Here is an 18,591-nt window from a genome sequence, read left to right on the forward strand (position 1 = left end):
TACTTTATTTAGTTCTTCAGCTCTTTAGTTTGACACGCCTGGTCTACAGTATCTTGAATGTATGACACAATACAATCAACGAATTGCATACAGACTGTCTTTGATTGACTGCAGGGTATATAGTAGTCGGTTATAGTTGTTATAGCGTTTGCTATTAGTATTAGATTTTTCTTTCAGTTGCATTATCCAGATTCTTGATGTCCAGTATAACTTGGGACTTAGTATGCAGAAGACCTGTCTATATTTGCAAAGAACGTATCCCTTCTTCTGAAAACCTTTTTGCTGTAAGACTAATAGTTACAAGTGTTGCTAGAAGGTTTTAAAATGAATGAATTTTAAAATCAAGACATTTTCTAAAGGCATGACCTTATTATTCCTGCCCCCGCCGATGACGGACTTGTGTGAGATGTTTACTTAACCTTATCGAATTTGTTTAACAAGTTCATACCAAATCTCAGCATGCGTGGAAGCACATACATGATGTCTTTAAATTCCATCAATTATATACGAATAAAACTTAGATTTATCTCAGGATACATGCTTTATTAACTCAAGAAATACGTTATCGAGATCGTTCGACTGCAATAAAGTCGTCACTCGCCTTTAGTCGCCTATATTTTACTGTGTATGCTTTAGTGCACTAGTGAGTGCAATACCCCCACCCCAGCGAGCCATGGACCGCACTTCGCTTCAACTGTCTGCTGCGACAGCTCCTGTCCTTCCAGCCGTTTATCCGATCTGGTGATAGTGCATTAAGTAATACATAACATTGTCATATTGAGTGACAGGAAACTCGTGTAGGTCATACATTTGTTCGCTTGTGCCAAGTTGTGGTATAAGGAAAACAGTGGTAGACCTGACAATGCGTAAGTGGGCGTAGCGTGTGTATTGATTGGAGGCGTGCCATCAATGAATGAATCGACGCTATAAAGGACCCGAGCGCCACGCGTAAGCGCACAGGGAATTCATATTTTTGACGGATGCAGTTCTCAGCGACAGGCGAAGTGAACGTTTAGCTTTGAGTTTGCTAGCTTTTAGACAGGTAAGATTATTTTGAAGTTCTTAACTGAATACGCTAAATTCCTCTACTATAATTTCTTAGCTTTTGAATTATATTAACTTCTTGAATTGTCAATGATACTCAAACTCCTGCTCGATATCTGCCTTTTTATTTATCTAAAAATACGGTAGTATGCACCATGCTTCAAACGATGGTTACAAGTATTTCCCTATAATGAAAGTCAAAGTAAATCAGTACGTTTAGTTTTAAGACGTATATCTTCGCACGCCATTGATCCAATAAAGTTAGACAATATATCCTTAATTAAAACCACCTTGAACAATTATCAATGTGTGAAGTAGAATTGTGATTTTAAATGTTAAACAAATCGCTAGGCAAACACTTTAGCGCATAATCTTTCTTGTTTTGTCAATATTTTAACAATAAAATATGCCCTCGGATGCGGGAGGTTGTGGGTTCGAATCCCAGCCGAGTCATACCGAAGACTTATTTAAAAAATGGTACTTGCAGCTGCCTCGCTTGGCGCTCAGCATTAAGAGGTTGGTGCTAGGATTGGTCGGCCTGGTGTCAGAATATTGGGACTGGGTGGTGCATGATGTCACATGTCTGCGGTATGATGCCTCAGTGCTAGACAACACTATCAACTGCCACACTGCAGACAACGTAGCGATATGACTGAAAAATTGTTAAAGTTACTTTAAAAATCCAGACCACACACACACACACACACACACACACACTATAAAGTATAAGTCACTTGTAATTTATGCGTTTCGTATTATTCTTGTTCAGTAGGATGTCTACAGAAAAGACGATATATTTTCCTACGAAAAACGATGGTCGCACGAGAATGGTTGCATGCAAATATGAACAAAGGGGGTGCAATGTGAAACTACCGATTGAAAGCATGGGTGAACACATGGGGAGTTGCCGATTTAGAAGCGCGACAACTCAAATCGATATCACTTCAAGCAGTCGAGCTTCTCCACCAAATTATGCCAAGTGTCAATTTGAAAGTATCGGGTGTGATTTTGCTGGAACTGATAGAGAGCTCTTAGAACACGAATGTGCGTCAATGATTAGTCATTTGAAGTTCATGCTTATTTTTTGTTTGGAATCAGATTTGAAAGCCCTAAAGGCACATACAAAAGTGCAGTGTATCTCTTCTGATCTCCAGCATAAAATAAAGCAGTTTTCTAACAGCCTCGGAGATACTCAAGGTGAGCGTCAAGTGGACCACACAATGTTGGTGAGCCTGATGGAACAGATCGTGGTGCTCAAAAGAAAATTGGAGGAGAATAATCAATATTTGAATGAACATCTTGTTGCCACGGAAGATAATTTGAGACGAAAGGATGAAGAAATAAGCGCTTTGCAAAAACAACTTCAAGAGAAATCTGACTTAGATGCAGTTACCCGCTTCCGAGTAGGAGTACTGGAGGATTTCGTATTTGAACACCTTGCAAGATTTTGTCCTCATGCTCTGCCACAGCAAATGACAGCAGATCGAATTCAAGATGCGGAGCTCAGAAGTGGCGTTAACATTATGGCAATCTGTAAATTTGAAGAGAAGAAGCGACATGCCATGGCAGACAAATGTTTGGCCCTCGTAAGCGATCCATTCATCACTTCTAATTGTGTGAATATGAAATTAAAGATCTTCTTAAATGGCGATGAATTTGAAGGGGAAGCTTGTATGACAGTATACGTTGTGATCGTCAAAGGCCTGAACGATGAAAATCTGAATTGGCCATTCAGGGGAAAATTTACGTTGTATGTCTTTGACCCAGAGTCAAGTAAATATAAATTTGTTGACAGTTTCGACGCCGATCCAAACCATTTTAGCTTCCAGAAGCCTTGCACAGAAAGAAATATCGGCTACGGATTTCTGAAATCAATCCGTCACAGCGAGTTGGGGAGACTGGTAAAAGATAATAAAGTGGTCATCAAAGTCACAGTCGATGCACTGAACTGATTTCGCATTTGATAATTGCTGTGTTTAATTGAAATAGAGTGCTGGGAAAAGAATAACAATATTACAACGATATTGCATGTTCAGATGGAAGATTTACCTGGCAGTATATGCTATATCAAGATCTGCTGGATACCCGTTTAATGGCACGGAGTGGTAGCTAAGGTGTAGTAAACAATTTGCCATTGTCAGGTACTGTTTTTATGAGAATAAAAAAGTTGCATATTTCTAGCATTGTTTTGCATAAGTGAGAGATCTGTTTAAATCTTTTGAACACAAGACCTAGACATATATTACTTTAATGATATGACAGCTCACTGTTCGTTCAAATATTTTTTGTTTATGATTGATAATTTGTATCTACGGACCGGCCCAAAGTTGCTAGATGTCGCGCATTGGAATAGTCACTCAGCTAAACAGGAATACCGAAAACTATTGTGCTTAACTTATACAATGCATTGGGACTGAATCAAAATTTTTTTTATAAAGAAGTCTCTGCAAATTCCAACTTTGTTAATCGGCGAAAGGTAGAGAGATAATTATATATTTCTTATGGATTAGTGATTAATGGAATGATTAGTGATCATGGAAAGGACCCATCCCCATATTAACAAATTATGGTAAGACGTTTCATATTCGTGGCCTTTTTATGGAAGTACTGGTCTGATAAAAGTATGTAAATAGGTCATTTTTATGCTTTTCAATTCATATGGAGACTATCAAATATTTTCACTCAATATATGGTATTCATCCTTCATAGAAGTTATTCCGGATGGGGAATTTCCAATTTTTTTAATTTTATTATTATTTTTGCTGGAGGGGTCGGGGGCAAACGTATTAAGCTCGAAACTAAAATAACCATACATATTAATTTCGTGACCAACATAAACATTAGATAATGTTAGTGTTTGCATTTTTGCTGGATGCCCAAATTTGGTTTACAGCCAGGAGTACGTACATGAAAATATCAGTTATACTCAAAATCAGATTTGGTTCACTTGTAGAACGCGCTATCGTTCTTTGTATGACTGAAAATTTGGGAAACAAAATGTTTCAATCTGTTGCATGAAATCACTGCGATTTACAAATATGTCCTGGTACTGTATTTTTAATTATACTGACATAGAATGTATAGTGGTACTTATAGTCCAGTGGCTTTTTCAGTTTTGACATCTACATTGTTTTGTATTGCGATTTAAAACAAATAAAAAAACTAACTTAGATGATGTATCGTTATCACAGGTTGTTTTGAGGTTACGTCGCCATACGTAGTCTGATTAAATTAGTTGATAACGAGAACCTGATGTCCGTGTCGCGTGGTTTGCGTAATATCGTCAAGGCCTGGCTTTACCTTGTAGCAGACGACATTGATAACCACGCGATCAAGGAGTACTTCCGACATGAATAACAAAGCTTCTGTGAAGTTTCATCAATGATTCATATGAAATAGAATGTGTTTACGATCCGGTATTGAAGAAAGGCTTTATTTCCAAATTCATTTTTCCCTCAACCTGGCTTTTTAAATATCTACTACTTTATTTAGCTCTACAGCTCTTTAATTGGACACGCCTGCTCTACAGCATCTTGTCTGTATGACAATACAATCAACGAATTGCATACAGACTGTCTTAAATTGACTGCAGGGGATATCGTACTCGGTTATAATTGACTGCAGGGGATCTCGTACTCGGTTATAGTTGACTGCAGGGGATATCGTACTCGGTTATAATTGACAGCAGGGGATATCGTACTCGGTTATAGTTGACTGCAAGGGATATCGTACTCGGTTATAGTTGACTGCAGGGGATACCGTACTCGGTTATAATTAACTTCAGTGGATATCGTACTCGGTTATAGTTGTTATAGCGTTTGCTATTAATATTAGCTTTTTATTTTAGTTGCATTATCCAGATTCTTGATGTTCAGTATAATTTGGGACTTAGTCTACAGAAAATGTGTCTATCTTTGCAAATAACGTATCCCCTCCTCTGAAAACCTTGTTGCTGTAAGACTAATAATTACAAGTATTGCTAGAAGGTTTTAAAATGAATGAATTTTAAAATGAAAATATTTCCTAAAGGCATGACCTTATTATTCCTGCCCCCGCCGATGACGGACTTGTGTGAAAGTTTACTTAACGTAATCGAATTTGTTTAACAAGTTCATATCAGAACCCAGCATGCGTGGAGGCACATACATGATGTCTTTAACATCTATCAATTATATAGGAATTAAACTAAGATATATCTCAGGATACGTCTTACTAGCTCAAGAAATACGTTATCGAGATCGATCGACTTCAATAAAGTCGTTACTCGCCTTTAGTTGCCTATATTTTAATGTGTATGCTTTAGTGCACTAATGATTGCAATGCCCCCACCCCACCCCAGCGAGCCACGGACCGCACTTCGCCCCAACTGTCTGCTGCGACACCTCCTGTCCTTCTAAACGTCTATCCGATCTGGTGATACTGCATTAAGTAATACATAACAGTCATATTGATTGACAGGAAACTCTTGTAGGTCATAAATGTATTCGTTTGTGTTATTAGAAACACTAATATCAGAGAAGACGTGACAATGCGGAAAGTGGGCGTGGCGTGTAATTGGTTGGAGGGGTGTATATTACTTGGAGGACATCATAGACTGGTTCCCTGGTTAGTATGCTCCTTGCGTTGCACACCGCTATACTAACTGGGCGAACGCCAACGCCATATTGTAACGTGATGAAAACAAATGACCTCACATGGAGAGATCTAATTAATCTAACCGTGTCACATTTATTCCTTTAATATTCTCTTTCTTAATGACACAATATGAAGTTGACTAATACTTTTGATCTGAAGTATAGTAGTCGTTATCATGTGTTCAAGCTTAACCACCATTTCGTCATATAATTATTTTTCCAAATATTTTTAACTAATAGACGAAGATGAAGGAAAAGGATACAAACAACGATATTTTGATAATATTGTACATTTTAAAAAGCGTCATCTCAGAGATTCCTTCTCCAATCGATTCTTTGATAAATTTTCCGTTGAAAGTAATACACGTAGTCAGTATTGTTAAAGGTTCTGTTAAAAAGAATGGTGTATTTTAGTCATTATGTTGCAGTGAACAGTGCACTTGATGGTGGATTTTGACCCATACTGTTTCTGTCAAAGGAACATCTTTCCAAGCTCCAATTGACACAAACACCTGCTCTGAGACAAATTATAATAACAAATATATTTAACCACAATCAGATTCTCCCATTTAACAAAGACTAGTCAGAACAGAAAACTTGGTTACAATTGATTTAACCCGTCACAACATATATCAAAGTGATATGAATATGCGACCTTTTTGATGCCATAGACAGAGCCTTATATTCTTCAATCACACGTCACACGATAAATACAGTTATTGAAAAATCTGCTAAGCCCACAACCTAGCTTGTCCTGCTTTCAGACAACGTCTCCACTTTGTGCTGATAGGCTGCTCACATTTTCAGGACTAACTATTGGGAAACTTGAATACAAACATGACATCCAACTTATATTTTGTGATAGATCGCTCGTTTTATATAATTATCCGAGAATCTTGCCCCCTCCCCCATTTCAATTTAATTTTATTGAGCGACTATTATTTGAACTGAATGCAAATATATGCTCCAGCTGAGAAGGTTTAGAAAACTGGGGCTGATCTGACTTTATTCGATTGGTTTAACGATCTTATGGTTGCTTTGCGATCGTTGGATCCTTTCAACTCCTTTCCAAATCTGGACGTACTGGAACTAAAGGGTTCAGAAGAATAATTAGTTACACCGCTCATGCTGTGTCAAAAAGTTCTCTACCGTTTGGGCTATTAGTTGAGATTCAATTATTACTTCTTTAAATACACCTAATCATCGGACATGAAGGCAACGCTCGACATTCTCTGATAGCTTAATACGATTTTTCGAACACACCTAATCATCGATCTGACGGCAAAGCTCAAAGTATACAGGTGGATATCGCAAGAGGAAAGGTGTGTGCCGTAATTATTCAGAATTCACCTCTTGCGGATGCAGGAAATGTGAAATTGTTGGAAATCTTGTTTTTTATGAACCCCTCTTTATCAAAATGTGAATGATGTTTCAGTCTTGTGAATAAATTCGCAAGTATAAGGGGCCGGCCGTTTAATTTTTCTGGATGGGGTGGGCTTAAAATATGGCCTTGTAGTGTTGTAAGGGGATTTTAAGTCAGGGCAAGTGATTTTCATTAAAAGCCACATGTGCTGGTACTCTGTCTCAAACAAATTTCTCTGAGCACTGGAGCAGTTGGACAATAGTTGACATGAGGACAAAGAAGAAAACATCTTTTAAAAGAAATAATTTGAGAGTCAATAAACACACGAGTCAAGTTACAATGATTTTGTTTATTTCTTTCGTATTTAAATTATATCAGATCTCAAAAATTATTTCGAAATAATGGTGCCATTTTGATCACATGGAATTGGAGTTGAGGCTAGCGAAATTTGAGTCGGGGGTAGTGATTTGTTTAAAGTAACTTTTTCCGGGCCTGCGTCTGGAAAACAACATTCTTTAAGCTCTGTTAAACAGCAAAAATAAAATTGAGCTCTTTTGGACACATGGAAATTGAATTAAGGTTTGTTCAATTTGAGCCAGGACTCGTGAGGTTCATTCATGCTTATCTTTTGCCTTGAATCAGATTGGAAAGCCCTAAAGGCGCATACAAAAGTGTAATCTATTTCCTCTGATCTCCAGTATAAGATCAAGCAGTTTTCTAACAGCCTCTGTGACACTCAATGTGAGCTTCAAGCGGACCACATGATGCTGATGAGTCTGATGGAGTTGATCAATGTGCTCAGAAGACCATTGGAGGAGAATAATCAACATATGCATGAACATCTTTTTGCCATGGAATATACTTTGAGGCGAAATGATGAAGAAAAAAACTGCTTTACAAAGACAACTTCAAGAGAAATCAAGACTTTGATGCAGTAATCCGCTTGCGCATAGGAGTAAAGAAGGATTTCATATTTGAACACCTTATAAGATGCTGTCCTCATACTCTGCCAGAGCAAACGACAGCAAACCTAATTCAAGATAGGGTGCACGGAATTGGCGTTAACATTATGGAAATCTGTAAATTTGAAGAAAAGAAGCGGCAGACCACGACAGACAGACGTTTTGCGATCCTTTCCTCACCTCTAAATGTGTGAAGATATATTAAAGGTCTTCTTAAATGGCGATGCAGTTGAATGAGAAACTTGTATGACAGTATACGTCGTAATCGTCAGAGGCCTGAACGATGAATCTGAATTGGCCATTTGGGAAAATTTACATTTTATGTCTTTGATCCAAAAGCAAGTAACTATAAATTTGTTGACAGTTTCGACGCCGATCCAAACCGTTTTAGCTTCCAGAAGCCTTGCACAGAAGCACGCGCCATTAGGCTTTTAAGTCTCTGTATAAATATTTCAAAACAGTCAATAATGACGGCCCCTTTTTCACCAAAGTCTTTCCTAAATTCCATGGGCATGGTAACCTGATGCCCCTCCCTCTCGGGCCAAAATAAAAGAGGCTTTAATCTGATATGTAAAACATGAATAACATTTAAAAATGTCAGTAGTGAAGGGGGGCACATTAGCGACAATGGGAATTAGCATTACAGACCCCCCCCCCCCGGTCAGATTAGCGACAATGGAAATTTAACATGGCGAAAAATCGTGGGTCAGATTAGCGACAAGGAAAATTAACATGGGAATAAATCGTGGGTCACTCTAGCGACAAGGGGAATTTAACATGGAACTATAGTGTGGGTCTGTCTAACGACAAGGGGAATTTAACATGGGAATAAATCGTGGGTCACTTTACGTACAAGGGAATTGAATATGGGATTTTTTTTTTAAAAAAAAAATTTTTTTAAAAAAAAAGGGGTAGGCAATTGAAAAGTCATTCTCTTTTCGAGAAATATGGCTGGCCCTGAAAAGGGCCTTTGGTTTTTTCTTCTTCTTCTGCTTCTAATTTCTTCTTTTTCTCAACCAACTTCTTATTTTCTCTCCTACACTCTTTCTCTTCTTTTTTTTCTCCTCTTCTTTCTTCTCTTCCTCCTCTTCTTTCTTCTTCTCTTCCTCCTCTTCTTTCTTCCTCTTCTCATTTTCTTCTTCTTTTTCAATTTTTTCGTTCCATTTGCGTATTCTTATCCTTTCCTCTTCATCCTCCTTCTTCTCCTTTATCTCTTTCATGACACCACTTATCATGTCCTTTACCTTTCTTAAGTTATTAATTTCCATCTTTACACGATGGGGACTATAGGAATAGTGGTCTTCAACGAGTCTTATTAACATCTGCTCCATCATTCCTAAATTGTCTAAAACGTCTTGCAATGTTTGCATTTTGTCAACTTGGTTAGAAGCCATCTTCTTTGTAGAATGGTTTGAACGACGAATACTGTGGGTTCTTATAGTGAAAGCGCGTACGTGAAGGAAAACATCCCCTAATAACATAAAATTGATCTTACCTAGATCATGACCAAACAACGCGCGGACGTGAAGGAAAACATCCCCCTACTTTTTCATTTCATATAATAAAACCTAAACTATACTCTCCACATATGCTAAGAAACAATAAATAAACCCATAATCTACTATTCACACAAACATACCTGAGCTCTTACAAACACAAACACACAAACACATACCCTCACACAATGAAAAAAGAGTTAGTGTTTATATTCACACTACTTTACCTACACACATTGGCAAATCGATCGTTATTTCTTTTCTAGAGTATTGGGTAGCCCTGAAAAGGGCTGTTTTTTTGGAACTTCATGGACACCTGGTTAATGGTGACACCTTCCAGGCCTGGCGCCACATACACATCTTATCCCCCAGTTACTTTTTACCTTTTGGGGGGAGAGAGCAGAGGCAGGATATGTGGCTTCAGAATCCCAATTTTCGGTTTCTGGGATTCTGAAATTTTTTCTTCTCTCCTTTTCCTCCTCTTCTTTGTATCTTCTCTCCTCCTCTTTGTATCTTCTTTCCTCTTCTTCTTTATATCTTCTCTCCTCCTCTTCTTTGTTTCTTCTTTCCTCCTCCTCTTTTATCCTTCCCTCTTCCACAATGGCTTCCGCGGCCAGTTCATTTAATATGCGCCTGGCATATTCCAGATGCACATGAAGTTCCAACAGTTTAGACAGTCTCGTGTTCATTTTTGGTGTTGATCAATCAACAAGGGTAGCTAGACTGCCGAACGAGTTTCAATTTATAGTGAAAGCGCGGACGTGAAGGAAAACATTCCCTAAAAAACATAAAATTGATCTTACCTAGATCATGACCAAAAAAACAAAAAAAAAAAAAAACAACGCGCGGACCTAAAAGAAACACTCACTCACTTTTTTATGCTACCCATCACTATTTTAAAATTTTTTTATAAATCACTTCAATAGACTATCCACATACGCAAAGCAATCCAATCTAACTCCAAATATACACCTCAAACACCAAAAAAGACATCATTTTAATCTACTATCCATACCAACTTACTTAAGCACTTACAAACACAAACACACAAACACATACCCTCACATTTTTAAAAAAAGAGTTAGTGTTTATTTTCACACTACTCTACCTACACACATTGGCAAATCGATCGTTATTTCTTTTCTAGAGTATTGGGTAGCCCTGAAAAGGGCTGTTTTTTTTGTTTGCTATGGCATTCTTTTTTAGTTTCTAAGAATGCGATGTCCTCTGAGGATAGACTTTCTGGCGATAGGTCTGCTTCTTCGGAAAGAGAAGAAGAACTCTTTGGTGTCGATACGACAATCGACAAAGCCTCTGTCAGCTTCAGGTTGCTGCTGTTGTTGTTGTTGTTGTTGCTGCTGCTGTTGCTGCTGTCTCTGAAGTCTGTACTTCTCTGTCCATTCTTCTTTTTCCCTGTTCATTTCTTCTCTGAAGAGCTCTTCTATCAGGTCTTCAGTGACTTTTAACATTCTCACATTCTCTATCTCTTCTGGCTTCGGTATCAGACTGTGTCTGACCCTATGCAAATTCACGTAGGCTTCATTGAGCTTAGCTAGTTTGGAACACATCTTCTTAGGAGGATGAGTCGACAATGGATGGTTAGACTGGAAACAACCCCGGTTCCTAAAGTCAAAGCGCGGACGTGAAGGAAAACATCCCCACACGGTTTTCGAGCCGCAACGTTCAGTGAGTGTCATGAGAGGGATAGTAAGAAATGAAAGAGCATCAATCCAACATTCTTATAGCTAAACAAAAGACAAAGGCATTTTTTTTCAAAACACAACATTTTTTATTCAAAAATCACTTAACACTAAACAACAATTCTAACATTTTTAACAATAATCCAACAATATAACATCAAACAATTTTTTCTCAATTTACAGTCTACTTTAAACAGGGCTGACAACGTTGTGAATGAAATTGTGATTTACACTGTTGGAAATCATTAGGCCATTGATGGACACTACGTTTCCTAGCTTGAGACAAAAGATAAGCATAATGGTCACAAAACCATCGATCTACTTTCACATCGTTTCTAGTAGAAGAACGAGGATCAAAATGAGTCACTAAATGTTCTAAGGAATAGCCCAGGCTGCGATAATGCAGAAAATACACACAGTACTGTCCACACACCAAGGAATCTGTGCCTTGTAATTTCACATTATTGAATCGGGTGGTTTGAGCATTTCTTCTCATAAAGTCGATGATATCGTCTTCCAAAGGGGGCAATCCGTACGAATCAAAATATTCCACACATCCTTCTTGAGGAAAGTAGACGGCTACCCAGTGGGTTCCTGGGAGATGACTGTCGTCCGTGTTGATCACGTAAGCTTGATGGTCTTGAGGTTTGCGATGAGGGAGTTCATCTTTAGCACAGACGACAGGATTCCAAGAAGCTGTATACGAACTGTGGTTCAAAAGGTAATAAAGTTCCCAGGTATCCATGTTCTGTGTGTGTTTTTTTCTTCTTCTTCACAGGTAATAATAAGTCGTCAATTCGATCCTGACTTTTTGCTTGAAAATGTCTGACGAATAAACGGTTATTCGTTCTGTTTCCTCACTCTGATTCAGGAGAGCTTCGATACGATGGATCTCTTGAGTGGTTAATGGTGGACAAGAATGTTCACGCAAGTCTTTATACCACTGATGCAACATGTCTTTGTTCGAGATGAGACTCCAAGCTTCGTCCAGATACTCGTCCAATTTTTCTTCTTGACTTAACATTAGGCATTTATCGTGTTGAATTTGACTGGGATGATCGTTTTGACATCCGTAACAATTTTTCTTGATCAATTCCGTCATTTTTTCCACCAAGTGTTTGGCAAAACAGGAGACTAAATGGGCTTCTTGTTCTGGCCATCTCGACTTCATCATGATCACTTCTTCCACAGTTTACTCACATTTCATCTCCAAAGTTTCTCCACTAGGTAAAGAGGGATAACAGTCTTCCATGGCTTCTAGTAATCTAGAATGACTTCTCTCAAACTGTTGATTTCTATCGTATTGTCGAATTCTGCATACAGGATGACGTTCACTGTGTTTTCTGCGCGTAAAGCTTCTGCAAACTGAATTTCCACACGAATTTGGCCGGATTTTATAGGGTGGAAATGTCCCTCGTCGCTGCCTTGGTCTGGAGTGAAATCGAAAGCCCACAAAGCGTAGCCTCCTGCATAATCGTCGTACGTAATGCCGTGACTGGTGTTGGTTCCTAACTGTCCGGTAGCTTCGTACAGGGACAAGTAGGATCTCAAATAATTCTTCGCGGCACCAAAGTTAGGCTCAAAAGGTCGGGTACACAAGGTCTTGCCATCGCGACTGACTTCGATCTTGGACACATTGTAATGATGAAAGTTGAAAGGATTTTCATTGTAGGCTCCATTGAAAGCTGAATTCTTGACGATACCAACAATCAAACGCTTGGGTAACTGTCCTTGGAACAGATGATCTTCGATCATGGATCGCTGTCCAGCAGGAATGGTGAAGGTTTTCACTTCCACGCGACGTATCGGATACTTGGCCGTCGTTCTGCTCAACGTCTGACTGATGTCGTTTCCCACTTTAGGTAACACTTCTACGCGACGCACGTAGAGTCTGGCTTCTTCGATTTTGGTTTTGTAAGTGGCATCATTAGCAGCCATCAAATGGAAAGCGGCACTGCTGAGATTCAGTCTCAGGCGGATATCCACCCCGTTCAGCAAATACTTCTCTTGCAACCACATGTCTAGATGCAAGCGATCCATCAGTTCTAAAACACGACTTCTAGCAATTTTCGTTCGTCTTTCTACAAATCCCATTGTATTTTGAGCATCCCCAGCAACTGTAATGCTGTTGAACCTAGTCGCTTGGTCAGGTTTCCATACCACGCAAGCATCCAGATGAGTGTTCTTGGCTTCTTTTCCGTACGTCAAGAGATTTTCCAGGTAGGCTCGATAAGGGTAAGTATCCATGCTGCTGCTGACCAGTTTGTTATTCAAGTACAAGTCCACTTCGCTAAACAAGGAATGCATGAAATTATTGACGGGAGCTACTACATCATCATCGGCTAGGTCAGCATTGGGTGGTTCGATCACTTTCACTTTTAAGTATAGGTAACTGCTATTCAGATCGATGTAATCTTCGGGCTGTCCTTTGATTTCAAACTCGATGGGAGCGGAATCGGTCAATGAGGAGACCGGGTGAAATTCCACCCACTGGGATTCTTGCATGGTCATCATGGTGGGGGGCATGGCAAACATATCCAGTTCCGTCTTGGAACAAGCGCAAGACTCTCGGTGCATCATTTTTTCTGGGTTTTTTTGTTCTTTCTCAATAATCGAAAACGTCTAAGTCTCGAACGGTTCTTCTTTACTTGGCCTTTCTAGCTTGAAGTCTGGTGAAAGGGTGTTTTCTTCTTCGTCGTCTCTTTCTGCCTTGTCCTTGCTGAATGCCTGACTCGGTAGCGTGCAGGGCATTTATAGGTGTGTCTCGTCGGCCTAAAATGTCTTTGCCCGTTTGCAGCAAGACATTTTTGCCTGCCCTCATGAAGGCTTCTTTAGGGTTTTGTTTGTCGATGATGACATTTTGGAGAAATTCTTTGCCTTGCGTCAGTGCCGCATCTTTCAAGGCGTTCAATCCGCGTGTCACCATCGGTTTCAACACTGGGCCACCGAACGAAAGGCCGATTTTAACATGTCTCCTAAACCGTGTCCTCGCTGTCGAGCAACCCCTCGGTACACTGGATACATGACTTACTTACGAATCGTGAGAGAACCGTTTTCGAAAATGTAGTTTCACCGTGACTTTTCCTTTGGTGAATGGAATATTCTGTCCCAAATCTCCTTTTATAGCAATGTTGACCGTGTCCAAATACGACTTGCTGACAGGCAAATAGTGAGGATGGACAAATTCGCGGTGAACGTGGTAAGTGTTTCCACCTTCCTCGTCAGCGTTCGTCGCAGAATCCACTTTGAAAGGAATGACACGCAGTAACGGCACGGAGGTGTGTCCCACCACGTTGTACTCCACCACATCGGAATACACAAATATCAAATTCAGTCATTGGTTCAGTTCTACCGGGGTACGAAAATACTGGGCAAAAGTCTCGTTGTCGTAAATGACTGGTAATTCGGGTTGTCCTTTTTGTTCTAATTTCTTCCTCAGCTCCATGTCTCCGCCCAACATGTCAAACAATTCAGGACAAAATACAATGGACATGATTTTACTCCGCTCAAATTTCATCAAGAAGCGACGAGCTACTTTGTGGTACTCCATGGTGACACTTTTGTTCTTGACATTCTCAAAAGCTTTCCCAAACACGCCATTAAACCTGGAGGCTATGGTGCTGACCAAATGATGACCACTAAAATAATAGCCTGGGAGAATGGAGAAGTGGTAGGTCGTGGTTTTCGTTTTCTCATTATAGGTTTTAATGTCAGATATGGTTGTTCTCTTATTCAATTCCTGTGCAATTGCTCGTCATGAATTTCCACATCAAATTTATTTTGATTGGGAAGGACATTGAGGACTTGGGTCGGGTGAATCATTTCTACTAAAGCCACTTCCCAATGGGCTTCGTGATCTAAGGGGATGGCTTGAGGTAATTTAGCCGTGTAACAGCACAACGTGTTGTTGGGAAACACCTCCATGGAACTGTCACTGGGTAAGGTTAAGTAAAATTGGTTTTGGTGACTCATAATTCCAGAGTTCAGTAGCTGTCCGAGGGGATATTACTGGACGTCAGAGGCGTGTCTCCGCCCAAAATGAGGTTCTGATTGTGATTGTTGGAGTGGTGACTGACACTGGCACTGGACACAAGGTTCCCGTTGGAAGAGAATTTCAGGGAGGGATTGGGAAGCAGGTAACCGATGCAACTGCTCAATAAAATGGTCCACAATTGTTTGTCTCCTTGTTGCAAACTCAAATTGGCGATGGCTGCCCCGATGACACAATACACCACGAAGATTTGGCAGAAAAAGACGATTTGCGTTTTAGGCACACGTTCTCCACACCACACCCACAAGGGTTGTTTTTGTAAATCTTGCACAGAAGAACTGGGTGAAGGAGGAGTGGTCGACGTAGCTGCGTCTGTTGTGTGAAAGGGCATGATGGTCACTTCTTTTTATAGTCGATGACTTGCGAAGCGTCGATCCAAGAATCGAAACTGGGTGGATATCCTTTCCAACGTACTTTGACTTCTTTGACACGTCGTTTGCCCACTTTACGGGTTCTGCGTTCGAGAATGCTTTCGATGTCGTACACGTCGTCTTCTTTTTTGGTGACACGTTGTAACTCGGGCAAATAAAACGTTCCTTTGAGCACTTCTCTGTTCATGTCTTCCAATTTATAGACGGCAGGATGACGGCCATGCACTCGTCCAGTGACGCGAAACAATTCGGTCGTCCAGTTAGGTAAGTAACCTTTGTCGAAAGTGCGTTTGGTTTTGCCAATGCGCACCCAATCTCCTACGGCCAACATTCCACTTTTCTTGGGGACAGCCCTCGTCGGGGACGTACCGAACAGGCGCTCAAACACCAACACTTCGTTGTCGGGAGTTACATCTTGCGGGGCACGTCCGATGCTTCGATGGTAAGATTGGTTGTACGCTTGCACCAGGTGCGGTAAGATGTCGATGTACTTCAGAGTGTGGTGATGCGTAAAATATTTCCACATGCGTTCTTTCAAAGTGCGTTGAAAACGTTCCACGATGCTGGCTTTGGTTTCGGGATTCTCGGTGGTAAAAAAATGAATGTCACGTTTCTTTAATTCTTTTCGGAAAGCTTGGTTGAGAAATTCGGTGCCTTTGTCCGTTTGCCATCGAAGAGGGTGACGACCGCTTTGTTTCAACACCCGTTGCAGGGCTCGCACTAACTCGCTGCTCGATTTGGAAGTCAAGGGCACGACCCAGGCAAATTTGGAAAAGACGTCGATGACACAAAACAAATATTTGTAGCCGCGATTGTAGCTGGCCAAATGAGAGACATCGGCTAAATCGGCTTGCCATTGATGATCGATGCCTTCCACTCGGGTGCGACTTCTGGCAAACTTGCGTCGAATGGGTTTGTGTAAAGTGTAGGTAGCTTGTTCTTGTAACCATCGTTGCACTTGAGGTAAACGGAGACTTTTCAGTCGCGTTTTGGCAGCACGATACAATTTTTGAACTCCTGCGTAACCTGCAGGATGCGAAGGATCGTAGTAAGTGCTGGCTAAGACTTTTTCCATTTTTTTGTGTTGGTTGGTGTGTTAATAAATCACCCACTCTTCGGTGATGCTACTTTGGGTGGGTCGAAAGGGTGGTTTGGAAACGGATTTACGTGTCCGATGGGCTACGGGAGTAGAAGTCGAAGGTAGTGGTGGTGGTGGTGGTGGAGGTGGCAATGGAATGGCTTTGGTTTTCTTTTCTTTTTTCACTTCTGGTTTCCCTTCTTTCTTTTTCACTTCTGTCGAAGGAGGCGTGGACATCATCTTTTTAACCCAAGCTTTCATTTCTTCTCGTTGGGGTGTGGGGGACGGGGTCAACAAGGATGCTGCAATCTTACTCGAAATGGGAGCTGCTGACGGTGTTTGAAACACTTCTCGCATCTCTTCTTCCTCAGGCCTTCGTGGGGAAGCATCTCTGGTGACCCCAGGGGATGGTAGTAGTGGTGGTGGTAATGATGATGGTGCTGGACTTTTCATCAAGGTCTTAAAATCTTTCAGAGTGGGTAAAGCTGTTTCGTCTAAAGCTTTCTGGTGAAAGAGTTGCAGTCGTTGCAAGAGTTGACCGTACTTTTGCGATTTTTCTGTTTCGGACAAATCTTGGCGATCCATCAAGGACTGCAATTCGTGTTGTAACTGGGACATCTCGCTCAAATTGGGATTGGGAGGTAAATGCGGGGTGCGTTGTTCTTGCCACCGATGGTGTTCCATCCATCGTTTGTAAGGCACTAAAGCTAGTTTTCGTCCTTCCATGGGGTTGTCAGCGGTCGATTCTGAGATCTTGGGACTTCCGAGGGCCTTTTTATCTTGCTCCCACCAGTCCTCCCAACATGGTTCCCAAGACTCCTTTCAGTATGGGGCCTAACAAGAGAGGTAAAATGCCTCCACGTTGCACTAACTTCTTCTTTTCTTGACGAATGGGAATTTTCTTTTGAACCATTTTCCGAAGAACGTGACGATATTTACCTAAGCATTGTTTCTGGTGTTTGGACAAAGGGATCGTGCCTTTCAAAACGTTCAAACAACATTCGCACACGGTATCGATGACCTCTTTGGAGGCCGTTTGAATGAGTTTTTTTCGTAGGGGTGGAGAAGCTTTGGACAGGACAGATAACATGTCCCCATGTTTGGCTAAACGTGGTGGCAGTCCTTTCCTTTCCTTTCCTTGGGGTTTTCTGGAGGGTGACATCTTTGAGTCTTCAGGAGCACCAAAAAACACTGATACCCTACTTGGTCACAGGCCTTTTTTATACTGGAACGCGTCGCCACTGATTGTCTTTACGTCGTATCAGTTTGAGGACAGGCATGACACGTCGTGCAGGGGTACGTAACGGACTAAATCGAGCCAGTTCTTGCTTGGACAAATCCAGTAAACTTTGTAACATGCCCGATCTTTCATGGACTTTGATTTTGGGAGAAGGTACTTTGTGAGCAGCAGCCACTGCCACTAAATTGGAGGGTCCTGCCACTGGGGAAGTTCTTTTGAGGGTCATCAACGGAGAAGTTCTTGGTGTGATCAACGTCTCCAAGTACTCTTCAGTTCTGGGTGTCATCAACGGAGAAGTGGATAAACGTGAGGATGCCGGAGACGCAGTCACCGCTGTGGCAGGTCGTGGTTTGCGAGTGTAAGGTTGTGTCCTAGCCGAAGTGCCTCTCTTGCGACTAGTTTTCTTCTGTGGACTTTTCTTTTTCTGGGGACTTTTTTCTGTTTCTTTTTCTGGGGGCTTCTTTTCTTTTTCCGGGGTGGTGGTGTCTGGTCAGAGGAGGGTCCTGCCACTGGAGAAGTTCTCCTTGGGGACCTGGTCTTTTTCTTTTTCTTCTTGGGGCTTCGTTGGACTTTTGTCTTGGGGATAACTTTGGGGGCATTAGGATCCCATCTTAAGAGAGAGCGAATGATGACCCCTCCTAGAGTACCGCTC

The 18,591-nt window shown here is 41.0% G+C and overlaps 1 protein-coding gene across 2 annotated transcripts; it reads left to right on the forward strand.

Annotated features, from left to right (window-relative positions):
* The first annotated feature begins 933 nt into the window (after positions 1–933).
* On the forward strand, positions 934–4,109 carry LOC149805654 (TNF receptor-associated factor 3-like). Of its 2 annotated transcripts, none has more exons than XM_089950302.1 (2): positions 934–1,042; positions 1,814–4,107. In XM_089950302.1, exon 2 carries the CDS (start codon positions 1,818–1,820, stop codon positions 2,994–2,996), a length of 1,179 nt encoding a protein of 392 aa, XP_089806428.1. In that variant the 5' UTR covers positions 934–1,042; positions 1,814–1,817; the 3' UTR covers positions 2,997–4,107. The 2 variants fall into 2 exon arrangements, with proteins under 2 accessions (XP_089806428.1, XP_089806429.1); XM_089950303.1 differs by having other exon boundaries at positions 937–1,042; positions 1,817–4,109.
* The last annotated feature ends 14,482 nt before the right edge of the window (positions 4,110–18,591 follow it).

The sequence above is a fragment of the Sinohyriopsis cumingii genome, chromosome 2 (genome assembly GCF_028554795.1).
Source record: "Sinohyriopsis cumingii isolate HCF-2022 chromosome 2, ASM2855479v2, whole genome shotgun sequence".
Taxonomy (NCBI): domain Eukaryota; kingdom Metazoa; phylum Mollusca; class Bivalvia; order Unionida; family Unionidae; genus Sinohyriopsis; species Sinohyriopsis cumingii.